The sequence below is a fragment of the Coffea eugenioides genome, chromosome 3 (genome assembly GCF_003713205.1).
Source record: "Coffea eugenioides isolate CCC68of chromosome 3, Ceug_1.0, whole genome shotgun sequence".
NCBI lineage: Eukaryota > Viridiplantae > Streptophyta > Magnoliopsida > Gentianales > Rubiaceae > Coffea > Coffea eugenioides.
Window position 1 is genome coordinate 37,446,874 of NC_040037.1, and position 24,749 is coordinate 37,471,622.

Sequence of the window (24,749 nt, forward strand, 5' to 3'; positions counted from 1 at the left end):
ATTAGATTTTTAAGATATTTGAAGTAAGCCTCAGGATAACTAATTCTACATCAACTATTGTTAATATGTATCTAGTACACAGAACTTAGTCAAATTGTAACTCTATTATCAATGAAATAGTACAATGTAGTATGAGCATTACTTTTATCATTATCAATTGACCAGATAATATTGTAAATCTTTGTCAAAGAAAAATGTTATTTTCATACCAAATGCTAATATGCTAATTAACTAATTCAATAACTTGCTCAGTAATAGGCATATTTAGATAGCACGGGAAGTGGTTGAATTAAGCAATATGGGTCTCCTCTTTCTAACACGAGAGTTTCTCTCTCTAACTTTGGAGTCTCTCTCTTTGTTGTAGGAGTTTCAAATTTCAAAACACCAAAAATTCAAAAAGCTCAAACTTTCTGAACCCAAATCCCAAAAAGAAAACACCCTAGACACCAATAACATTGAATATATAGATTAGTGATCTATCTTTCTTACAATCATTTATTGCGGGAGTAAATGACCGTACCAAGCATGATCCATTAACAAACTTGTGTCCAAGAACACGTTTTATTGTCATCTTTAACTAAACCTTCTAGTCCTTTAGGGCTTTTTTGAACTATATTCTTTTCCTAAGCTGTGTTTTTTTCCTCTTAGTTTGTCTCTTTTTTGGGCCTTAAGCTTCTCTGTTTGAATTTTCTTGCAGGTTTAAACAACTGAACGATTTTGAGACCTAAATAGTAAAGGCACTTCTCTAATATTCCTAGGTCATGGAGGACTCGTTAGCTTAGGCATTCCAGAAGTTTGATCTGTCTGGGAAGGAGTTAGGAGGAATAGATCTGAGTGGGGAAGATGTGGAAGAATGTATACGAGGATGCAATGGTAGCTTAGTGGGAAAGATCATAGGGGCAAAAGTGGCAAATTTCACAAGGGTCAAGAATTTCACAAATCATGCTTGGGATTACCCTAGGAAAATAATGATAACTGAGTTAGGACCTAATTTGTTCCAGTTCCACCTAGAAAAGGAAGAGAAAAGAAGAAGGATACTAGCAGGGGTCCATGGATAGTGGACAACTAGGTATTAATCATCAAGGAATGGTCGGAAGGTTGTGAAAAAGATCCTAATAGCTTTAAGCATACCTTCATTTGGGTCCAATTGTGGAATCTCCGAGTCTACTGGATGAATGGAGCTGTAGGATTTAAGCTAGGAGAGATCTTCAACTCTGTGAGAGACGTGATAATACTAACAAGGGGTGGAAAAGAAGAAAGGCACATGAAGATACTAAAGAAAATTGACATAACACAGTCTTTAATAAGAGGAACAACAGTGACACTTAAAGATCAGATGGTGTGGATTGAGTTTAAGTATAAGGGGTGCCCAGTTTTTGTTAGAGCTATGGAGTGATTGGGCATGGGGACACATCTTGTAAGGAGGAAGAAAAAGAAGAGCAGATCCAGAGAGAAGTGTAGTATTGAGCATGGATGAGGGTAGGGAACATCATGACATCACTAGTAAAAAAGTGGGATGGATTAACAAAAGAGAAAGCAAGAAACAAAACTGAGGAAAAGGAATCAAACAAAGCCATAACAGTGACTACAGGAACTTGGTCCACCAAAGTGAGTGATGGCAATTTATTGGCAGTAGAGAATGGAAATGGCAAACAAAATACCCAAGTATATACGAGAAAAATGGCAAATGAGGAGAAGTGGAGAGAACTACTACAGGAACAAAACTAGCGAAAAAAAGGAGATAGGAGAGGAAAAAAGGAAATAACTTGGATGAGGAAAATGAAAGAAAGAATACTGGTCCCTTAGAGGAAAAGGAGAAGGAAATTTTGGGGGAGGGGGCGGGGGAACAAAATGTGGTGGATATGATTATAGGAGAAAAGAACACAAGTGGCTAGACAAGTGACCTATGTGAAGTGGAGGCGAGGTAGACAGGACTATAGAAAGAAATAAAGGATAGAAATTGCAACAGCAGTAGAAAGGAGGAGAAAGGACATGTATGTCAGGAAAATTGCAAGGATAAATAGAACACCAATGAAGGACATCACAAACAGGAATCAGGGAGGAGAATTGGGGGGAAAGAGGAAAATGGAAATAGTATGGCAGGAAGTTGAACCAATGGAAGAGGATACTGCAGAGGGAAGATTGAAAGCATTGAAGAGGGAGGCAAATTATACAGAATTTGATGAGGAACTGGAGGCCAACTCCAAAATGCCTCCAATGGTTGAATAAAAGTAGTGGTATGAAATTGTCGAGGTGTAGGAGGCCCCTTGACAATTCCCCAATTGAAGGAGGTTTTAAGCCTTCACTCTCCTAACATTGTGTTCTTGTGTGAAACAAAAAATAAGGAAACCTTCTTGAAGAAAATACAAAAACAAATTAGATATGATAATGGACGTTTTGTAAATTTAGTGGGTAGAGCAAGAGGATTGGCATTGTTTTGGAAAAAGGACATGAAGTTAAGCCAAGTGCAAGATACGAATTGGTAATATCAACAAGGATAGAAGATGAGGAAGCTAAATGCCAATGATGGTTAGTGTGCCTGTATACAAGTGCTAACATCAGTACAATAAAGGAGCAATGGAAATACATAAAGAATACAAAAAAGGAATGGGGTGAGTTAGATACTAGTGGGAGACTTCAATGATATTAGATCAACTGGAAAAAAATAGGAAGGAAGGGAAATAGCTGAAAGGAGTCTAAAAGAATTTAACAATTTCATCAGAGGGAACGAGCTCATAGACTTAGGTTACCAGGGAGTACCATGGACATGGAGTAATTCTTGAGAAGAAGATGGGGAGGTCAAGGAGAGGTTGGATAGGTGTCTCAGTAATACTAGTTGGATACAAAGATTTGGAAAGCCCACCTGTACACATATGGAAAAGAAGGCCTTAGACCACTACCTGTTGATGTTGGACACTAATCCTTCAAAAGGTAGGAACAAAAAAAGATTCTACTTTGATTAGAGATGGACCAAAAATCCTAAGACAAAAAAAAGTGGTTAAAAGGGCATGGGAAAAAGAGCAAGCAGGATCAAGAATGTATAAGTGACTAAGAAAGTAAAGGAATGCAAGATTGCTATGCTAGAGTAGAATAAGGAGGAGGAAAGAAACTCAAAGGTAAGAAAACAGGATCTGAAGGAACAACTAGCAGTGGTCAAAGCAAGAAATGAACCACACAAGAGATGCAAGATTGTTGAACTGAAAACAAAACTCAGCAAAGCATACAAGGATGAAGAACTGTATTAAAGCCAAAAATCAAGATGACAATGGCTGAAAGAAAGTGATAGAAATATAGCATTCTTCCACAAGTGTAATGACAGAAAGAAAAAGAAACATGATCAGCACCTTACAGAAACATGATGGAACCTGGTACACCAATGAGCAGGACATTGAGAAGGAGATGAGTGACTACTATAGGGACTTGTTCACTACAACTAATCCTGACAATTTTGGGGAAATATTAGTAGAAGTGACTCACACTATTACTGGTCAAATAAATGAGCAATTGAGCAAACCAGTTGAAGAGAAAGAAATCAAACAAGCCCTTTTCTCCATGCACCCTAATAAGGCCCCATGTACTGATGATATGTTACCACTGCTTTACCAGCATTACTGGCATATAATTAACAATGACATTGTCTCTACCATAAATAGTTTCTTCCATTATGGTTTTCTTCTCAAAACAATGAATAAAACTATCATCTCTTCAATCCCAAAAACTGATGCCCCAGTAAGTGTAGTTAATTATAGTTCTATTAGTTTGTGTAATGTCCTATATAAGATCATTTCCAAAATACTGGCTAATAGGCTTAAAAGGGTCCTGAATAACTGCAGTAGCAGTACCCAATCAGCTTTCATCCCAAGAAGACAAATCCTAGACAATGTTGTCATAGCCTATGAAATGCTTCACTTCTTTAAAAAAAAAAAAGGAAAGGCAAACAAAGATTCATGGCTATTAAACTTGACATGTCTAAAACCTATGATAGAGTAGAATGGAAGGTTTTGGGGAGGGTGATGACTCAAATCAATTTCTATCCTATGTTTGTTAAATGGATCATGATCTACTTGTCAACTATCTCTTACTCCTTCAATCTAAATGGCCAAAAAGTAGGAAACATTAGACCAAGCAAGGGAGTCCACCAAGGAGACCCCTTATCACCTTACATCTTCATCATCTATGCTGAAGGACTATCCAGTAAAAATGGACCTACTATTTCTTGCTTATTCTTTGTAGATGACTCACTACTTTGTTGCAAAGCCAGCAGACAAGAGGCAGAAAAATTAAAAGAAGTCCTCACACAGTATGGCAAAACTTCTAGTCAAGTGGTAAATTTTGAAAAGCCTGCTATATATTACAGCAAGAACATTGTAGATCAAGCAAAACAGGAGACAAGTGAGGCCTTGGATAGGATGAGAGAAGCAACAAAAGGAACATGCTTGACTATGCCCATTGGAAGATCAAAGAAGCAAGTGTTTGGATACATAAAGTGTAGAATCATTAACAAAATGCAGGAGTGGAAACAGCGGCTGCTAAGTCAAGCAGGTAAAGAAGTCCTTATCAAATCAGTCATAATGGCTATGCCAAATTATGCTAGGGCTTGTTTTAGTCTTCCCAAAGGACTATACAAAGAGATCATAGCAAGAATTGCCAGATTTTGGTGGGTAGTGGAGAAAAGGAAAACACTGTACACTGGGCAACCTGGAAGAAACTTTCTGAAGTAAATGAAAAATGAGGTTGAGATTTAGAGATCTAGTGGCTTTCAACACAGCCTTGCTTGCAAAGCAAATTTGGAGATTCCCAATATCTCCAAATTTGCTAGTACGCTAGGTGATAAAAAGCTAAATACATGAGAGATCCAAGGTGGCTAGAGAAGGAACCCCCAAAATCAGGATCATAGTGCTAGAAAAGTATCCACAGTGCAAGGAAGCTATTGCTTGAGGGTTATGGAAAAGAATTGGTGATGGACCAAGTGTGAACATTTGGAAGAATAAGTGGTTAATAGGCTCAGAAAAGGGCATAGTGACCACAAGAAGACCTGCAAACTGTTATTTGGAAAATGTAAGTGATTTGATAGAAGAAGGCAGATGGAAAAAGGAGACCCTACAACAACTATTCAGTAAAAATGAGGCAGAACTAATAGAAAATATCCCTCTTAGCCTGCATAGAAAGATGGACAGATCATTTTTGAGTTCTTCCAAAACTAGTGTGTATACTGTAAAATCTGGAAATGAAGTGGCTAAAAAAGAGGATAACTAGCATAGGAAAAAGGAGGGGATCAATGCTGAAACTAGTTGGGAGATTAGGAAACACTGTGTTTGGAAAAGGCTATAGGGACTAAACATAAAGGCAAAATTGAATCACTTTATGTGGAAATGTCTGCAAAATTGTATCCCGGTTAATGAGATGATTTTTAGAAGTCTAGGAAAGAGGGATGGAAGATGTGATTGCTGTAGGGAAGAATTTGAAGCTATAGAGCATATGTTCTTTTTTTGTGCAAATGCTAAGTTGGTCTTAAAACTGCCTCCAATCAAATGGGAGGGGCTAAAAGAACATCACAACTTGTGGAAATGGTGGGAAATGGCAATGCAAGCAAGCTCAATAGACCATGGTCAAGACAGGATCAACATTACTATCAATATATTGTGGCAAATCTGGAAAGTTCGGAGCAAAAAAGTGTTTTGAGAAAATCAATCCTGACCCAAACAAGATTATGCAAAAGGCATAAGAAGATTGGATGGAATATGAACAGGCGAAGGAAACTGAAAGTGAAGAACTAGTCAATGCTGTTGTGCAACAACAAAAATAGATCAAGAGAGAGCCACAAATGGAAGGAGTGATTAGGTTGCATACTGATGCAGCAATATCGGCAAGAATGGTAAGAACTGGGTAAGGAATAAAAGCAAGAAATTCGATAGGAAAAATTGTGAAGACAAAAGGGATAGTACATCAGAGAATGAGTGAAGCCAGCATGGTGGATGCATTAGCTATAACAAATGCCTTAGTAATGGCCAAAGATGCAGGGTGGACCAAAATAGAGGTTTACACAGACTTCAAATCAGTGGCGGATCAAATCAACACATGCAATGTAAATAACTACAACATTGCAATTATCTTAGAGGACATTCAGGATTTAAGGCAGTGGTTTCAATGCTGTAGCTTTTCTTTTGCGAATAGAGCATAAAACAGACGCAGTCATGAACTAGCTCAGTTTGCAGTAAAACTAGTCCAGGACATAGAATAGGAATGTGATGTCCCAATATGGCTATTAGAAATAGCAAGAAGGGAGATGAGGGCAGTGGCCCCTTTTTTTTTTTGTAATTGTAGTATCGAGTTTGATATATAAAAGCTGTTAACGTTTGTTAGGAAAGAAAAAAGGGAAGTGGTTGAATTTAAATACCCCTTTCGTCCCAATTATTTAGTTATGTTTTGAAAATCCAACTTTTTAAGAATAGTGGTTTTATTGTAATGTTTGTGTTTTCTTTCCAATTTTACTCCCACAAATTCAAAATTTAAATTTGAATGATAACATGCTTATGATTAGAAAGAAGGGCTATATTAGAAAGAAAGATTAAAATGTGCTTTGATTTTCCTAATATGACAAATGTTTTGGAACATTCTAAAATAGAAAGTATAACACTTTTAATGGAACGAGAGGAGTAGGATTTACAATAAGCACTAATCCAATTATGAGATCAGGTAATATTTGGAAATTCAAGATCAATGGATAATAACTTAAAAATTCATTCTCCATAATTTTGCAAAATAAAAAGCAAAACCCACACTCAAAAGAAAAACAAAACGGTTTATTTGAATATATAAAGAAAAAAATAAAAATGTATGAGCATGAATTTATTAATATTCAAAAACTAAAAGGTTTCGAACCCCGCATGTCTTAAAATTAGGGATTTCTCCTTATTTAGTACGGAGAAGATTAAGGAACTGGTGGAAGTAACAAGACAGGATACGTGTGCATTGCTAGTTGCTACTTCGCGCCATTTTCAGCTCAGTTGAGAGCAGCTTTGAGAGGAAAAATGGCGGAAGGGGAGGAAGTGGAGAACAAGCAGGTGATACTGAACCACTGCGTCAGGGGTTCTCCGAAGGAGAGCGATATGGAAATCAGGACCGCCAGAACGAAGCTGAAGCTTCCGGGAGGTTCTTCGGGCGCAATTTTGGTGAAAAATCTCTACTTGTCTTGTGAACCATACACTTACGTGACAAACGGCATGAGCAAGATGGAAGGCAAGATCGAAGGCGTCAACTTGGAGTCCTTCAATCCTGGCTATGTAAGTATAAGTATATAGATTTGGATAATTTTTTTTAATATTAATTGTGAAAATTTTTTTGGGTGGTTGCTGTGAGTACTTTTGGATGACTATCTTATTGTTCTTTTGTTTGATTGCCCTTTTTGGGCCAGTGACCTTCCAATTCCATCCTCCTAGACTTTGTTCAAAAGCAAACAAGGGAAGTATTGAGAAGGTCATGAAAAACAAGAATAATAGAAACAAATGGACTACAAATAAAAGCAATATTCGAGGTCCAGAAAAGTGATATACATGCAGGTTGGTATTTTACTAAAAAATCATGTTGAAATTAATCTAGGTGAATGAGTTGTCGGCTTAAGATTATTCCGTGTTGTAGGGATCTTATGTTAAAGATACTCTGTTCAAAACTTTTGTTGCTTTGCACCACTATCCTAGAATGAGATTACGGAATAAAAGGAGTTGTTTTGGGTAGGTAATCACTTGCAAGTGAAAATAAGCAGAAATGAAGAGCTTGCTTTAGACTGAAAGCTAGAGAAGATCATTTTTATCTAATAATTAATGAGTTTCTTGAAAATGGTAGAGGCAGAGGACGTGAGTAACGCCCAGGTGATAATGAAAAAGTATATAAATGGTCTTCCCAAAGAGCCCTGTTTGCGTTGATTTTGGCAGCTGACGAACTGACGTCGATGTTGTAGTTGTTGCGAGCATGCCACCTGATTTGGATCAGGTAAATGATGAAAAATGAGCTGATATCTGTGAGCGAGAGGATGTGGCCTCTGACTTGTAGACCACTGTTGTCCATCTGCCATCAGTAGCCTCAAGGGCTTGAAATTCATGACAAAGTGACTGATAAAGAAAGCAATGGGAAAGAAAACTAATTTATAAACTGATAAAGGAATTAAAGTTTGAAACACTGGAAATTCAACAATTGATTGGAAACATAAAGATTGCTTGAAATATAAAGACTGCTTGGAAACATGAAATGGAAAGGTTAAACGAAAGGGAAATGATTGCAAGAAAGCTTGGGAAATCCTAAAGCTAGCCTAAAGAATCTATGAACGCTTCTAAATTGAGAGCATTTTCCCATGAAAACTACTATTTTTGAGAGAATTTCTTTGAGTTGTTTGTCATGTTGAGAGTTGGTAAATGTTCTGATGTAATCTCCAAGTATTTATAGTTTGCTTCTTGATTTGTGGTGGTAGATGTTGCTGATAGAGCCATTTCCACGTCTTATGGAATCATGGCTGGATTGGTGTTCCACTCCCTGAGCTCATGGTTTATTGCTGATTTAGTGGTCCACCTCTTAGATAACCTCCTACCATGCCAGCCATATCAGCTGAAACGTGGGTAGCAGGAATCACCCACTTCCTTACCTCTAGGAATTTATAACTCCCACGTCCCTGATTTTTACGACCATGATCTGGTGCATGATTTCTGATAAATTGGTTAGCATAATCTGGTTCCTTTCTCCTTTTTATATCTGCATGTATCTGCATATGTTTGTGGATGCCAACAGGTGTGTGAATATCGCCATTATGCCGATTATTGATCGGGCTCTAATGAATGCTGCCGAAAAGTTCTATCTGCCCATAAGCTGTAAATATTGCACCAACAACCGATATGATTTTTGCACCTTGTTCCATAAGGCTGAAGCTCCCAGAAGATTCTGATAATTTTTGCTAGTGAAGAATCTGTATTTGTCCTGTGATCCTCACATGAGAAATTGTATGCTGAAACTCGAGGGAAGCTATGTTGAGTCCTTTATTTGAGGCTCTGTAAGTCTGTTTCATTTCCGAAGACCATTATTGAGAGCCTGTTGTTATTCATTGAACTTGGCCAATGTTGAATTTAAGGAATGAACAATTACAGCAACGTGAAATCAAGAGGCAGTGGTTTGCATATGCTCTTGTTTTAAGAACTATCAAAAAAATGGATTGAGTCTTTAAGGTCATCATGTGTGAAATGATGCGGCAAAATACTTAAAGATTCAATTTACAGTTTGGAGAAAAAACTTGCTTATAATTAGCTTCATATCATGTAAATGTTTCAGAAAAGGATAACACGTGTTTTTTAGAGCTTCTTAAGTTATCAGATATGATATAACATCATAACTTCGGATTGGTAGTGCAAAATCACCTCTAGGTTACAGGTGACTCTAATGGCAGGTTGTGGTTGGTAATCCAGGTTGCAGTTTAGTGATTGAGATTCTTTCAGGAGCTCTTTCCATCAATGGCTTTCCATTTTGTGATCTTGCAAGCACATAATGCTTGTGCATATATTATTTATTTTTGGCATTTTTAGTGGTCCATATTAACTGGATACCTGTGTTAAGATCGGCAATTGAAAGTTGTCTAATATTGGTGCTCCAAGTTACATTTTTTATGGTATGCCTAACTGACTATGGTTGAAGTTGATTGTAATCTGTTATATCCAGTAGAAAGGTCCTCTTGTAAGACTTATTTAACCGATTGCAAGAATATATTATCAGCATGATAGGTACTGTCAACAGTGGTTAATGATTCAATTGAGAGAGGACAAACCGACAAAGGTAAGTCAAGATCATAACTTCTTGCCATTGCTTTCGTTGTAGCCTATAGTGGGATATGGAGTTGCTGAAGTTCTGGATTCTAGTCATCCAAATTTTAAGAAAGGTGATCTGGTGTGGGGAATCACTACATGGGAAGAGTACAGCATTATCACTTCCACAGAGGGTCTCTTTAAGATTCAGCACACAGATGTGCCTTTGTCCTACTATACAGGCATCCTGGGTAAGTTTCTCACCAACATTTCATTTTTTCAATAGTGAGAGTGTGTTTCTTTGATTGGTCAATAATGATGAAATAAACTAATATTTTGCTTCCCTGTGTTGTCTTAATTATGATGCAATTTCAGAGAATCCACTTCCTGTACCAGATATCCAAGCATCGACATAAATAGTAGCTCTCCAATGGAAGTTTGTGTTCAAGTGTAATTTGGTATTTTTAAATAAGGGATAATATCAGAAACCTCCCTTGAGGTTTCTCTTAATATCACTTGGCACTCCTTAGGTTTCTAGAAGTATCACTTACCTACCCCTAGTAATTGTAAAAAGACTATATTCACCCTCACTTGACACATAATTCACAACATATCAAATAAATGGAGCTCAAAAAAAAAAAAAAAGAAACGAATGTCACTTTCTTCTTTTTTCCCTTTTTTCCATCATTCTCACTAACTCATTTTTTGGATGACTATGCAATATTTTATTTGTAAATTATAATAACTTGAATTTTGTTTGTATTTTACCTTTTGTGATTATGATGAAGTAGGGTATGATTTATTTGCTTATTTTGAGTTGATTTTTATAATGATTGGTACAGTTTAATTGTTTGAGCAAGGGTTGAGAAGATGTTGGAAAAAAAAATATAAATTCATAAGAAATCAGTTTTGAACATATAGAGTTAAATTGATGCAAGTGTATTTCTTTTCAAATTTCTTTTTTATTTTTCAAATTTATATTTTTATGAGCTATAGCATTATGATGTGGTAATACTACAAAAGATTGTTTTTGAGGTGATGGTTTTCTTCAAGTGAAACAAAGTGGTTTAGGAAAATTTTTATTTAGCAAGTGAAAGAGTAGTTTAGGGTTTTTAAAAATTTTGTTAAACAAATAACAAAAGTAAGGGAGGTAAGTGATATTTTTAAAACCTTAGGGGTGATAGGTGATATTAAGACAAACCTCAGGGGAGGTTTCTGATATTATCCCTTTTTACATAATGATTTCCTGTAAACCATAACAAGCTTTACCTGTCGTAAAGGGGGGAGGAGAGAGAGAGAGAGAGAGAGCATAATTGAAATATTATGCGGCAGGTTAACATGTTTAAAAGAGGAGCATTCTTCCTTTTTCCAGCAATAGTTTATCGTGAAGAATAATGATGAACATTAAAAGTCAGATAGACTCTCATTCCCTTTCTATCCTCCACAGTCCCTGCCATTTTCAATTCGTGATAGTGAAATCTTATGGTCTTTAAAAAGAAAGGGGTCCTGTAATTTATTAGTTCTGCCTACAGCAGATGCTCAGGCATAAACACCTTGAGCTAGTAATCCAATCTTCTAGTCATTTTTTCATTTAGTCTCTTGCTCTCATCACGAATAATTTTTCCCTAAATGAAGTTCCACTAACTGATCATTCAGGTATACAGTAATTGCAGCTTCTTGAACTACGTTATTTGTAATGTCTCAATCTGCTATATTGAAGAAATTTTTATCGTACTGGAAGAAACATTTATGTGATTTATTGTGCAAACTCTTGTCCTTTAATTACTTGCAAAGTGATAGTTTCAACCGGCCCCCCCTGCATGGGCCCACTTATTATCTCCATCGGTTCTCTAATTGGCTTTGAGTTGCTAACAGGTATGCCTGGCATGACTGCTTATGCTGGTTTTTTTGAGGTGTGCTCTCCGAAGAAGGGAGAACGTGTCTTTATTTCAGCAGCTTCTGGAGCAGTTGGCCAACTTGTTGGGCAATTTGCAAAGCTATTTGGCTGCTATGTTGTTGGAAGTGCTGGAAGCAAAGAGAAGGTCAGTGCATTGAGAAGTCCACTCCATAAGTTTCTCCTAATTCCAGGTTGGGGTGAGAAACTGTTTGAGCTGATAATACCCTGCTTGTCATAACTCTGCATTTAGATGATAGTCAAGCTTGTCGTAGTTCTGCTAAAATGTCTGTCCATCCAAACATTCAAAATTCTTTCATGTTCAATATTTAGTGTGATTGATATGAGCTAAAGTTGGAATCCCATAGCCAAGTGATGAGTTTTTGAGTATCTATGTGGACGAATTGCATTTTTCCTTGGCTAAGAATTCTCAAACATCATGCCAGGCCTGTTGAAGTGGAAGCTAGATAAACCTATGTATGTCCTGGAACTACTTGTTATCCTGAAGATGCTTCTAGAAACCGAATTGGAATGTGAACTATGTTTAGGACATTCCTTAGCTTTGCAGTTCACAATATGTTTCAGATTCAAATTTTTTACTGCCCCATGTACCTAGTGACCTGCTTCAGGTATTTGGTATAATTACTGTTTCTCACAGAAAAGTGTTCTGGTGATTCTGATACGTGGATCTAAAAGCCTAAAAGATCAATTAACTCACTTTGCTTGTTTTTGCTGCTATTGACATTTGTTTTTTGTTGTTAAGGTTGATTTATTGAAGAACAAGTTGGGGTTTGACGAAGCTTTCAACTATAAAGAAGAGGCAGATTTAAATGTGGCTCTGGAAAGGTCAGCTTTCGATAATAGTGGGATTAATGAGGAATTAATCTGGCAGGATTTAAATGCGGCTGTGGAGCAGTATAGTTCATGTTGATGTGCCACTGAGCAGTATTTCTAGCTCAAAATGGATTTTTCAGATTCTCAGATTGATTTCATCTCAAATTTGGCATTTATAGTTTCTTGTTTCTTTGTGTCATTCAAACTACTTTCTGTGCATGACATCAAGGTGTTCTGCAATTATATTGGTATTTTCTACAGCTAGAATAGGCTTCTGACTCGAATGTTGATTTTGCAGGTATTTTCCAGATGGTATTGATATTTACTTCGAGAATGTAGGTGGAAAGATGCTTGATGCCGTGCTTCTAAACATGACCGTCCACAGCCGCATTGCTGCCTGTGGCATGATTTCACAATATAACCTTGAGCATCCCGAAGGAATTCACAATCTGCTTTGCCTACTCACCAAGCGAATTCGAATGGAAGGATTTCTAGTGTTTGATTACTACCATCTCTATCCTAAGTTCCTGGAAATGATTATCCCACAGATTAAAGAAGGGAAGATTACTTATGTGGAAGATATAGCTGAAGGCCTTGAGAATGGCCCAAGTGCTCTGATACGGCTATTCTCAGGGCGCAACATTGGGAAGCAGCTGGTAGCAGTTTCCCGTGGATAATGTATATAATCTGGAATTGCCCTTTTCAAGGTTTGTGCTTTGGTTTTGTCTAGTATACTCGTGCAATCTTCGGGAAGGAAATCGTGGTTGTTGTGAATAATCAATGGAACTCATGTGAGTGCTTTCAGCTTTGGTGCTTGGCTTTATCTTGTCGATCTATCATCTTGTCAAATACGTAAATAGAATCTTCCTCATTTCCGAAGCCCAATATCAGAGCATCTTGTATGATCTTTTTGCATTCCTTTGAGTACAGGAAAGATCAGTTGGTGCTCTTCTGTGTAAATCAACAGCATTTTGCTTTATATCCACAGAGTTGACATGGAGAAACAATGACCTCTGTACATGGCCCTGAAGAGTCCAGACTAAGGTTGCAGCTAAAACTTGAGAGTACGGGGCAAATGATGATACCATCAATATATGGGCAGGTGTATCAAACGCCAATGCCAATGCAAGGAATTCACCCTAGGTATTGATTTAAGCATCAAAGACTTGTTTGGAGACAAAAAGTCCCGTTGTTTATTTGAATCGATAGGAGGTATTTTATGGATACTTGCTCCTAGGTATGTATATCCATCAAAGTTAATGCATATTCGAGAAAGCTCGACTTGACCAAGGAACTTATTAACTGTACCAACGGGAGCTTATGCCACTTCAAAACTCGCTCAATTGTTAGCTTTAACAACAGGCATGAAACACCTTTATCTATCTACGCTTCAAATCATCTGTCCTGAATTTTATCTCTATCACGTCTTTGTTTAACTATCATCTCTATCACGTCTTTGTTTAACTATCATGTGTATTGATTAAAAATTTTTAGAATTCTTAAAAAAAAAAGTGAATAGAAGTTTATTTGGGAACTTTTTTTTGAATAATACAATAGCACTTTTTATAGTGTTATATATGAATAATACTATAGCACTTCTCCAAATAACCTTCTATTTAAACAATGAAAAAATCTACAAAGTCCCCCCCCCCCCTCCCAAAAAAAACCCACATTAATTTTATCCTTTTTCCAGTACCAAAAAAAAAAATTATCCTATTTTCCAAACAACTAAAACAGACAAAATGGTTATTCATTTATCAGCATAATTTCATTCGTATCTTTTTTCAGATAACACAAACAATCGTTCGTCAACGATGTAACAATATATGAACAATTTATAAATCATTATTAACTATATGTATGAATTCACAGCAACAATGTGATACTGTTGCTCTCGCATATTTTTCACGTGAGTCCATGCATAATATTACCACGTTTTACAAATGATGAATAAGAAATCATAAGTTGTTGGCCATGCATTTATTGCTTCATTAACAGTTAAAACTAACAATTGTCCTGTCAAACACCCTCACTACACGCACTATATAAATACATCCTCCTTAAATGCCACCAGTCCACCGGGGCCGGCACCAACATTACCGCCACCAGTTTAATCTTGGAGAGCATTTCAGAAATGGCGGAAGAAGAAGTAGCGGAGAACAAGCAGGTGATACTGAAGCACTATGTCAGTGGTTTTCCAAAAGAGAGTGATATGGAAATCAGAACCACCAAAACCCAGCTGAAGCTCCCGGAAGGTTGTTCGGGGGCAATTTTGGTGAAGAATCTCTACTTGTCTTGTGACCCTTACATGAGAAACCGCATGAGGAAGATGGAAGGCAGCTACATTGAGTCCTTTACTCCTGGCTCCGTAAGTAGAAGTATACGGATTTGAATAATATTTTAATATTAAATGTCAATTCTGCCAAGTTTCTTTTTCATTTTGATTTGTTGTTGCTAGGGGTCCTTTTGGATGATTATCTTATTGTTTCTCTTTCTTTTTTTTTTTTGAATATTTTTTACTTAATTGTGCTGTTTGTTTGGGAGCATCTCGTGGAATTGAACTATGTAGAATGTACTCAAAGAATATGCAGTGATGGGCGTCTATAGTTAATTAATTAGTTGATATTATTTTATGGTAATTGGTTATGGATTATGGTTGAGTACTGAAAGTTTTGGAATATCTATATCTTCAAGTAGAACAAATTCTGAATTCCCTGAATTTTTTATTCGAAAGTTTTGACCTTTTGTCAGTAAGTCAAGCTAATAACTTGATGTCATTGCTTTCATTGTAGCCTATAGGAGGATATGGAGTGGCTGAAGTTTTGGATTCTACTCATCCAAACTTCAACAAAGGCGATCTGGTTTGGGGAAGGACTACATGGGAAGATCGTAGCATTATCACTTCAACAGAAAGTCTTGCTAAGATTCAGCACACAGATGTGCCTCTGTCCTACTATACAGGCATCCTGGGTGAGATTATCAAAAAATAACATTTTTCAGTAGTGAAATTGTGTTCCCTTAATTGGTGAGCAATGACAAAATAAAGTAACATTTTGGTTTCGTGTGTTGAATTTAGCATGTCTTGATTTCAATGCAATTGCATAGAGTATCCTTCCTGCACCAGATATGAGTATTGAGATGAATTGCTCTGCAACAGATGTTTGTGTTCAAGTTCAATACCAGTTTGGTATCTTAAATGTTTTTTTTTTTTCCTGGAAGCCTTATCAAGCTTTACCTCTGTGCGCGGTCGCCCGCGGGGGGGGGGGGGGGGGGGGGGTGCAGTGGGAGAGAGAGAGAGCATATTGAAACATCATGCAGCTGGTTAAAATGTTTAAAAGAGGAGCATTTTTCCATTTTTGTGCAAAATTTTATTGTAAGCAATAACAATGATCACTGAAAATAAGATAGACTCTTATGTCCTTTCTAACCCTGCAGTTCCTTCCATTTGCAACTCTTTAAAAGTTAAAATCTCCATCTTTCTAAAAGGACAAGGGTCCTGTAATTTATTAGCTCTGCCTATAGCTATGAGCTAGTAATCGAAGTCTTTCACCCCTTTATTCATTTACTATCTGGCTCTCTTCATGAATACTTAGTCTCTAGATGATGTTCCACTAACAGATCATGTAGCTTGACAGTAATGGGAGCTTCTTGAGCTACTTATCTATTTGCAGTTATGTCTGAATGTACTATCTTGCGGAAAATTTATCTCATAAGATAAAACATTTACATCAATTATTAGGCATAATTTTTGTCCTTCTATTACTTGAAAAGTGATATTCCAAACACCCCCCTCCCTTTTCTTTTCCCTGCTGACTTATTGTTGCCATGGGTTGTGTAATTTGCTTCGAGTCGCTAACAGGTATGCCCGGAATGACTGCTTACGCTGGTTTTTTCGAGGTATGCTCTCCTAAGAAAGGAGAACGTGTCTTTATTTCAGCCGCTTCTGGAGCTGTTGGCCAACTTGTTGGGCAATTTGCAAAGTTATTTGGTTGCTATGTTGTTGGAAGTGCTGGAAGCAAAGAAAAGGTGAGTGCCTTGAGAGGTCCACCTCATTTTCTCCTAATTCCAGGTTGGGGTGTGAAACTATTTGAGTCTCTTCATACAATTGGATTTAAATGATAGTCAAACTTGTAATAGTTCTGCTAAAAAGTCTACCAATCTGGAAATTCTAGATTTTTTCATATTCAGCTGCTTAAGTTAGAATGCCATAGGCAACTAAGCAAGTGATGAGTTCTTTGAGTTTGAACAAATTGCATTTCTTCTTGCTTGATAATTTCAAACTTCATGTCAGACCTGTTGAAATGAAAGCTAAATAAACCTATGTATGACCTGTAACTACTAGTAATCTTGGAGTAGGTTCTATAAACCAAATTGGATTGTCAACTATGTTTAACTCCTTTCTTAGCTTTAAAGTTTAAAAAAATGTTTTAGCTTCATGTTTTTTACTGCCCTATGTACCTAATGACCGGCATCAGGCATTTGGCACAATTTTATTTTTTACAGAATAGTGTTCTGCTGATTCCGCTATGTAGATCTAAAAGCCAAGAACACCGATTAACTCATTTGTTCTTGCTGCTATTGACTTTTTTTTTTAAAGGTTGATTTATTGAAGAACAAGTTCGGGTTTGACAAAGCTTTTAACTATAAAGAAGAGGCAGATTTAAATGCAGCTCTTAAAAGGTCAGCTTTCCCTATCAGTGGGATTAATGAGGATTTGAGAGAAAACAATTAAAATCTGCTTTTTCTCTGGAATCATATTATTCGCTGGAAAAGCATAGTTCTTGATGAAGAGGATGATTTACTCAGAGACAGCGTGTTGATGTGCCCCTCGATGGTATTTTTTAGGTCAAAATGGACTTTTCAGATTCTCAAGATTGATTCCATCTCTTCACAGTTGGCACTCATTTTTTTTTCTTTTACATTGTTAAACTACTTGGGGCCACATGACATCAGGGTGATCTCCAATTTGTCTTCGTACTTTCTACAGCTAGAAGAATGTAGATTTCTTACTTGAATCTTGATTTTGCAGGTATTTTCCAGATGGTATTGATATTTACTTCGATAATGTAGGAGGAAAGATGCTTGATGCCGTGCTTCTACACATGACCCTCCACAGCCGCATTGCTGCTTGTGGCATGATTTCACAATATAATCTTGAGCAGCCAGAAGGAGTTCGCAATCTGATGTGCTTGATCACCAAGCGAATTCGAATGGAAGGATTTCTAGTGTTTGATTACTATCATCTCTATCCTAAGTTCCTGGAAATGATTATCCCACAGATAAAAGAAGGGAAGATCACTTATGTGGAAGACATAGCTGAAGGCCTTGAGAATGCCCCGCGTGCTTTGATAGGGCTATTCTCGGGGTGCAACATTGGGAAGCAGGTGGTAGCTGTTACCCGTGGATAGTGTACATCATCTAGAATTGTCCTTTTCAAGGTTTGTGCTTTGGTTTGTCTTGTATTCTTGGTATCTCATGCAATGCTGGGAAGCAAATAGTAGCTGTTGTAAGCATAATAATGTGTGTCGAGTGGAACTCACGGGAGTGCTTTCAGAGCCCAGTAGCAGCATTAATCTAATCTTTTTGTGGTCTGTTGAGTACAGGAAAGATCAGTTGTTGCTTTTCTGTGTTACAGATATTAATCAACAGCAAATTACCTTAAGAATGACAGATGCAGCATTTTGCATTATTTCCACAGACTTGACATGGAAAAACAGATGACTTCTATAAATTATTCAGAATCCTATGGGTGTTAACAAAATAGGTACAGTTAAAGTTGCGAGGAAAAGGGAGAAAATTGAGAAAATAGTTCAGCTGCCAATTGAGGCACTAAAAACTAAGCAGTTGGTTCATCAACTTCTCTTTAGTGAGACAACATAGTGAACAACAGCTTGTAGTAAATGGAAACTACCTGAGATGCTTTAGTTAAAGGTATGCAAAGGTCTTTGTTCCATTCAAATCACATGCATTTTAAACCAAGCTGCTCATTTGAGAAAAGAGTCTGCACGAAATCTTGCAACGACTGTCTACTATGTTTTAAAACCTTTTAATTTGAGAATTATAATTCTGGATGGGAAATGGTGCCCTGTGGCAGGAGATATGCTACTTCAGTAAAGAGACTTCAGCAGCTCACTCCCTGTGAGCTTGTTGCTGTGCCTGATGTAGATGGTGCTACTATCTGGTTGCTTAGCAGTACCAGATGCGTTACAGTTAGATCAGCTTTAAAAGTTCTTTGTCCTGCTGGAAATAATGTTCCTTGTCATAAACTGGTTTGGGATAAGGGATCCATACCCGAGTTCTATGCCCGAGTTCTCTTTTATCTTGTGGCTGCTATGTACAAGGAGATTGTATACGAAAGATAAAATGAGAAGATTAGGATGTTTGAAAGGCTCTTCTGACTGTGTTTTATGTAATGGTGCAGAGAAGTCTATCAAACTCCTATCTTTTGAGTGAAAAATGTGCCTTATGCTCTGTTTTCAGAGGTTCATACTCTTGCTTTGTGGAACTTAGTTGGCTATGTTAGCATTGGAAGTCAAATACACTTGTGGATAAATTCCGTAGGCTGGCTCTTGCTGTTACGGTCTACTATGTGTGGAGAGCTAGAAATGAAGCAATTTTTCAGGAGAGACATTTTTCTGCAGTTGGCATCATGACAAACATAGTTGAAGCACTGAGGCACACAGGAACATCCTGGAGAGGAGTCTCCAGAACCAAAGAAATCTGTAAGCTGATCCTTGAATATGGTATTTCCCACAAGTGCTTTTGATAGGCATTAGCCATCCTCTATCTAGTGAGTTGTATTGATAGTGTTTTGCTTTCTGCAATGTACAGGTAGCTATAGGTACTGTGTGTAAACTTTTGAAACATCTGATTAGTGAATAATAGAAATATTTTCATTATTTCCGTCTTTATTTTACTCTCTTTATTCTCTATTTTTAATAGTTTATTTTATCAGTTTCACGATATTTAAGGCATTTTAAAATTTTAAATTCTTCTTTTTGGAGTGTTTTTAAAAGATTTAAAAATTATATTGCTTTATTCCATCTCTCCTCCTCCCCTCCGCCATCACCTCCATGGGAATGGCAATAAGAATGAGTGTCCATCCTGTAGGGGATGAAAGGGGCAAGAATTGGGACAGGGATGGGGGGATTTTTCTCCTCCCACCAAAAGACGGGCCAGAGGACAAGGGAGCATACCTTTGTCCCATCTTCCGTCTCGTCTCTTACATAGTGAATTAGATAAAAATTAATGCCTTATTTAGATTATTGTTTTTTATAGCAAAATTTTTACATTTTTTATGAACGCATTTTTTAATTACCTTTTTACTTCAACATCCATCAAATTGCTACAAAACATTTTTATATAAAAATTTGTAAAAATAGCAATCCAAACGAGGTCTAAAATACACGAGTCCCTCTGTTGAGCACTTCCACATATTGACAACAAAGCAAGCAAACTCCCCTTCAAACCCTTACGAACTCAATCCATCCAATGCAAAATTCACCTCATCCACATGCTTCATTATTTCTCCAAACTTCTGACCCAACATTAATGTTGCCATAGAGCCAATTAGAACACAATCTAAGTCCACCTCCCTAATTTCCCCCTTTTTCTTTTGCGTAGCCCCATTTTCCTTCACTTTCTTGAGCTTGTTCTCAACCAATTTTGGAAACCTGATTTTAGATTTTGATTTTTGAAAAATTATTTGTTGTGTTCTCAACTAATTGTAAAAAACTAATTTTAGATTTTTTTTTTTTTGCCAAAAAAGCCAAAAATCAAAAGCAGGTCATGTGATACCTTTGAATTCTAATTCTGGGCGACCCTTTCATGCAAACAAAATCACCCTTTAAATTTTAACATAATAATTAAATCATCTGAATTCAGGCTATACGGTTCCAAGTTGCTTGATTTTCTAAAACCTATGTCAAGGTGACCAAAATCATCAACTTCTCATTCTTGGAAGACAAAATCAAGTATCTTATGGTCTATTAGTGTTTTCTAAATTGAATTATTGAAATAGCATAATAAATTTAGAGGAAATTTCTTTCCTAGGGTGGGAGCGGGGTAGGATGGAACAAGGGGCAAGAGGATGGGTGGGGGTGGGGAAAGATATTTTGTAACTCAATGAGGGTGGGGAAAGGATTTCCCATCCCAATAACCACCCCTTGCCATCTTTATCCACCACTCGCTGCCTTTTCTTCTTTCTCCTCCTCCTCTCCTTCCTTCTCCGCCTTTCTACCTCCAATACTTATTTTCCTTTTCTTTTTTTTGCCCCCACAACTAGGGGTGTTCATCGACCAATAATCAGGAATTCGGTAGAAAATTTTTTTGGTTAATTTGAAAATCGATTTTTTAAGATCAAATATCTAATTACCATCCCAACTTTAGTTTGGTAAATTAGATCGGAGAATCGGTAATTTGGTCATATCTGAAATTCAAAATATCAATAATGAGTTAAAATATTTTAATTTTCTTTAAAAATATTATTGTAACAAAATAATATCTCGTATGCTTTTCCAACAAAAATCAATCAACTTAACTCAAACAAACATGATATGCCAAAAAAAAAAGGGTTCATAATCCTAATCCTTAGATCATAATGTCAATTCTTAAGCAACATTGAAATAAATAAGACCTTCAATTTAATTGTCAAGCTAAACTCCAACATATCGAATTCCAACAAAATTTGACTTCTAGGTATAGTTATAATTAAGTTAGCTAATTAGTAATTACCAATTAGTATTTAGTAATAAGATTAAGATTTGCTCTTATATTTGGTAACATATATACATATATATAGGGATAATTGCAGAAACCTCCCCTGAGGTTTCTGACACTAGCACTTACCTCCTCTATAATTTTTGAAATAGCACTGACCTCTCTTAAAAAAAGTTGGGGCCTATTGTTAAGGTAAAAGTGTGTGAATTTACTTGGCTAGCCTAATTATTTTCATGTTACCAGATGAAAGGTTTAATTATTTTCATCAAAACCAACAAATCATTTGTTAAACTAATTAAACTATTTGCATGTTAAACTAATTAAACTAATTAACTAACTAACTAAAGTACTTGAGAGTCCGTCCTTGTCTGATTAGACTTGGAGCATGTTTAAGCATTATTTGTAGAGGCAACCACAAGGCACCAATAGAGGAGGAAGATGGCGCCATTTCATTGGCGCCAATATGTGCTTTGACAGCTCTTGAGAAGACAAGCTGTCTACTTGCTCCATAAGAGAGTGTTGTGACTGATAAAATTGTGATCATTGAGGGAAGGAAACATAAGGGAAGAAGCTGGAGTTTTTGCTTAGTTCATGAGAGGTTTCATATCCGTGAGAGAGGAAGCACAATAGACAGTAGAAAGGAACCAAAATCTGAGCATCTACTCCAATTAATTTGCAAGAATCACAGCTGTACAGGTAAATTATTTCTGATGTTGTCACTTGAAGGCACAGAATTTGCATGTTAGCTCTTGTATGATAATAAGGCAAAACCTGACTGCAATGAATGTATGTTAGCTCTTGCATCATCAGTTGAATATGTCAGTAATAATCAATAGCATATGCATGTGATGTTATTCTAGTTGTTTACGACTTGTTGCTCTACTATTCCAGTTGTTTAAGATTTGTTGCTCTGCTGTTCCAATTGTTTAAGACATGTTTATCAATGGATGATATATCATGATCTGTTTTTGATCTTCACAACTCTTGTATAAACATGGTGCATTGGTCATTGTCTGAGTTCATGACTAGTCTATGATACAAATATAGAACATTTTAGTACAATTGTAAGGTGTTGTGATTTCCTTCTTGCTCAATAATTGTCTCTTTTGAAACTTAGGATGGCTCTTCTTCTTGCTTATGACATATCTATCCACTATGAGGGGAAGAATTCCAAATGTCGATCCAATTGGTTACTGTTACATTAACTTGCTGTTTGATGTTGCCGAAAAGGTATTTAGTCAAGTCCCTGGGCATCTGAATAAGTTAATACACATGAGGTGCCTAACTCCTAAGACAGGCCACATGTTTGATATTACAGATGATGATAGTGTTAGTGAAATGTTCAAAATGCATAAGTCTATAATGGTGATTAATGTGCATGTGCTGGATATGGATGGTATACCCAATGATCAAACTAATCTTGAGGTTGACAATAGGGGCCCCGTCCCCCGCCCCCCGCTTGCCCCGCCTTGCCCCCACCCCGTCCCGTTTCCCCCGTGGGGTTAAAAAAATTTTATTATATAATTTTATTATAATTAAATTTGATCAAATAATCAAGTACTAAAATATCAACATATAACCAAATTATTATTCATTGCAACTTCACAATTGAAACTCATAAAAATAATTAAACAAAAGTTATTTGAATACAATCTAATATGATAAAACAAATATAACTAAAATAATCAAGTTTTTACTTTTGATACAAATACAATCACTAAATTATTATTGTGTTTTTTTCGAAAAAAATGTTATTGTATTAAGTGTAGTTAGGAATTTAATATAAATGTATTAATAAATTTAGTATAAATAAATAATAATTTTTATTAATAGACATGTATAATTAGTAGTATAATTGATAATATCATTATATATATAATTATGCACACATATATATATCTTTTTTTTTTCAAATGGGTGGCGGGGCAGGGGGTGTGGAGGGAGAGTATACCCCCGCCCCCTCCCGTTTCTAAACGGGGGAAAAATCCCCCCCCCCCCCCCGTGTCCGCCCCAATAGACCCCCGCGGGATGGGTGCCCGTTATCATCCCTAGTTGACAATGGTCATAATACCATTTGAACTTAGGAGAAAAAGGAAAGGACAATGTATCTGTTGTTGAGATTAATGCTTCTGAAGGTGAATATAATGATACCAGCTCTAATTCAAGCTGGTTTCACAACATGTATAGTAACAATGAGGAGGACATAGATGTTGATAGTATGTCTCTGGTAGGTAGTGAGAATACTGACATGTCCTTTTCTGATTTTGATGACAATGAGGAGGGTTATATTGTTCCTGATTCTAAAAATAAGGAAAAATGTGACCCCATTAAGCAAGCTTTGAAATAAAAAATGTGAACGTACAACCCAAAAGGAGACATAGAGTTTAAGAAAGGTTAGTTGTTCACTAATGTTAATGCATTTAGAGTAGCTTTAAAGGACTATGTAATTCAAAAAGGATTTTCTATTGTGAGAGTGAGGATGAAAAGAGTAGAGTAACTGCTATTTGTGGCGTTGAAAGATGCAAATGGAGAATTCATGCATCACCAGTAACAGATTCCATCACCTTTATGATTAAGTCTTACCAAGGTGAACATACATGTGTGATGGATAGGAAGAACATAGAAGTTACAGCGGACTGGATTGCAAAGAAACTAGTACCAGTCATGAGAATTCACCCTAACATGTCCACCAAAGGAGTAGAAGCAGAGATGATTAAATATGGTGTGCATCAAAGCAAATGGCAGATTTATAGAGCACTTTCAAAAGCAAGAAATGAGATTGAAGGCAATCATAATGAATCCTACAGCAAATTGCCAAAGTATGCAGAACTCCTCAGGAAATACAATCCACATAGCATCTGCAAAATACAGTATGATAGGCTTACTCTCCTTGTTGAGCCAAGATTTCTAAGAATATTTATTAGTTTCAAAACTCTAAGAAGTGGATTTGTTGAAGGCTGTAGACCTTTTGTTGGTTTTGACGGATGTATTTTGAAAGGTCTCTTTAGTGGTGTACTTCTCACATCAGTTACTTTAGATGCTAACAATAGCATTTTTCTTATTACATTTGCTGTGACTGAGCGTGAAAATAAAGAAATCTAGAGTTGGTTTTTCCATTACTTTGAGGAGTTCTTTGGGCCATTTGGAGAGAATGGTCATTTAACTTTCATGAGTGACAGGCAAAAGGTACATTCATTCTGCAATAGTTTTGTTCAGTTCTGATTCTGTTAATCATCAGTGTAACAATATAATTTGTTGGTTTTCATTTTAGGGCTTGAATCTTGCTTATGAAGAGATAGTGCATGTTGCTAGTGGAAGGCATTGCTATAGGCATATCTGCAGCAATTTTAAAGCTCAATTTCCTGGTATTTTGCTCAGTAACCTGTTCTGGAGAGCAGCAAAAAGGTTTGACATTATAGGGCATAATGAAGCCATGGCCAACATAAAGGAGCTAAACATAGAAGTTTGGAAATATTTGAAGAAAATTTCCAAAATAACTTGGTGTAGATATACCTTTAATACTG

The 24,749-nt window shown here is 36.6% G+C and overlaps 2 protein-coding genes across 3 annotated transcripts; both read left to right on the forward strand.

Moving 5' to 3' along the window:
- The first annotated feature begins 6,931 nt into the window (after window positions 1-6,931).
- On the forward strand, window positions 6,932-13,864 carry LOC113766905 (2-alkenal reductase (NADP(+)-dependent)-like). Its single transcript, XM_027311066.1, has 6 exons — window positions 6,932-7,283; window positions 9,853-10,030; window positions 11,655-11,821; window positions 12,437-12,519; window positions 12,806-13,298; window positions 13,438-13,864. Exons 1-5 carry the CDS (start codon window positions 7,032-7,034, stop codon window positions 13,182-13,184), a joined length of 1,059 nt encoding a protein of 352 aa, XP_027166867.1. The 5' UTR covers window positions 6,932-7,031; the 3' UTR covers window positions 13,185-13,298; window positions 13,438-13,864.
- A 685-nt stretch (window positions 13,865-14,549) lies between these two features.
- LOC113766949 (2-alkenal reductase (NADP(+)-dependent)-like) lies at window positions 14,550-19,381 on the forward strand. 2 transcript variants are annotated; one of them, XM_027311109.1, is made up of 6 exons: window positions 14,550-14,875; window positions 15,300-15,477; window positions 16,367-16,533; window positions 17,105-17,187; window positions 17,537-17,945; window positions 18,602-19,381. In XM_027311109.1, the coding sequence occupies exons 1-5, from the start codon at window positions 14,642-14,644 to the stop codon at window positions 17,913-17,915; spliced, it is 1,041 nt and encodes a 346-aa protein (XP_027166910.1). In that variant the 5' UTR covers window positions 14,550-14,641; the 3' UTR covers window positions 17,916-17,945; window positions 18,602-19,381. The 2 variants fall into 2 exon arrangements, with proteins under 2 accessions (XP_027166910.1, XP_027166909.1); XM_027311108.1 differs by lacking the exon at window positions 18,602-19,381 and having other exon boundaries at window positions 17,537-18,196.
- The last annotated feature ends 5,368 nt before the right edge of the window (window positions 19,382-24,749 follow it).

Excerpts from the sequence above, each read along its gene's own strand:
- LOC113766905 (XM_027311066.1), top strand. The coding sequence starts at position 7,032 with ATGGCGGAAGGGGAGGAAGTGGAGAACAAGCAGGTGATACTGAACCAC. Across the intron at positions 7,284-9,852 it reads AGTCCTTCAATCCTGGCTAT|CCTATAGTGGGATATGGAGT; the intron begins GTAAGTATAAGT and ends CTTTCGTTGTAG. Across the intron at positions 12,520-12,805 it reads TTAAATGTGGCTCTGGAAAG|GTATTTTCCAGATGGTATTG; the intron begins GTCAGCTTTCGA and ends TTGATTTTGCAG.
- LOC113766949 (XM_027311109.1), top strand. The coding sequence starts at position 14,642 with ATGGCGGAAGAAGAAGTAGCGGAGAACAAGCAGGTGATACTGAAGCAC. Across the intron at positions 15,478-16,366 it reads CTACTATACAGGCATCCTGG|GTATGCCCGGAATGACTGCT; the intron begins GTGAGATTATCA and ends AGTCGCTAACAG. Across the intron at positions 17,188-17,536 it reads TTAAATGCAGCTCTTAAAAG|GTATTTTCCAGATGGTATTG; the intron begins GTCAGCTTTCCC and ends TTGATTTTGCAG.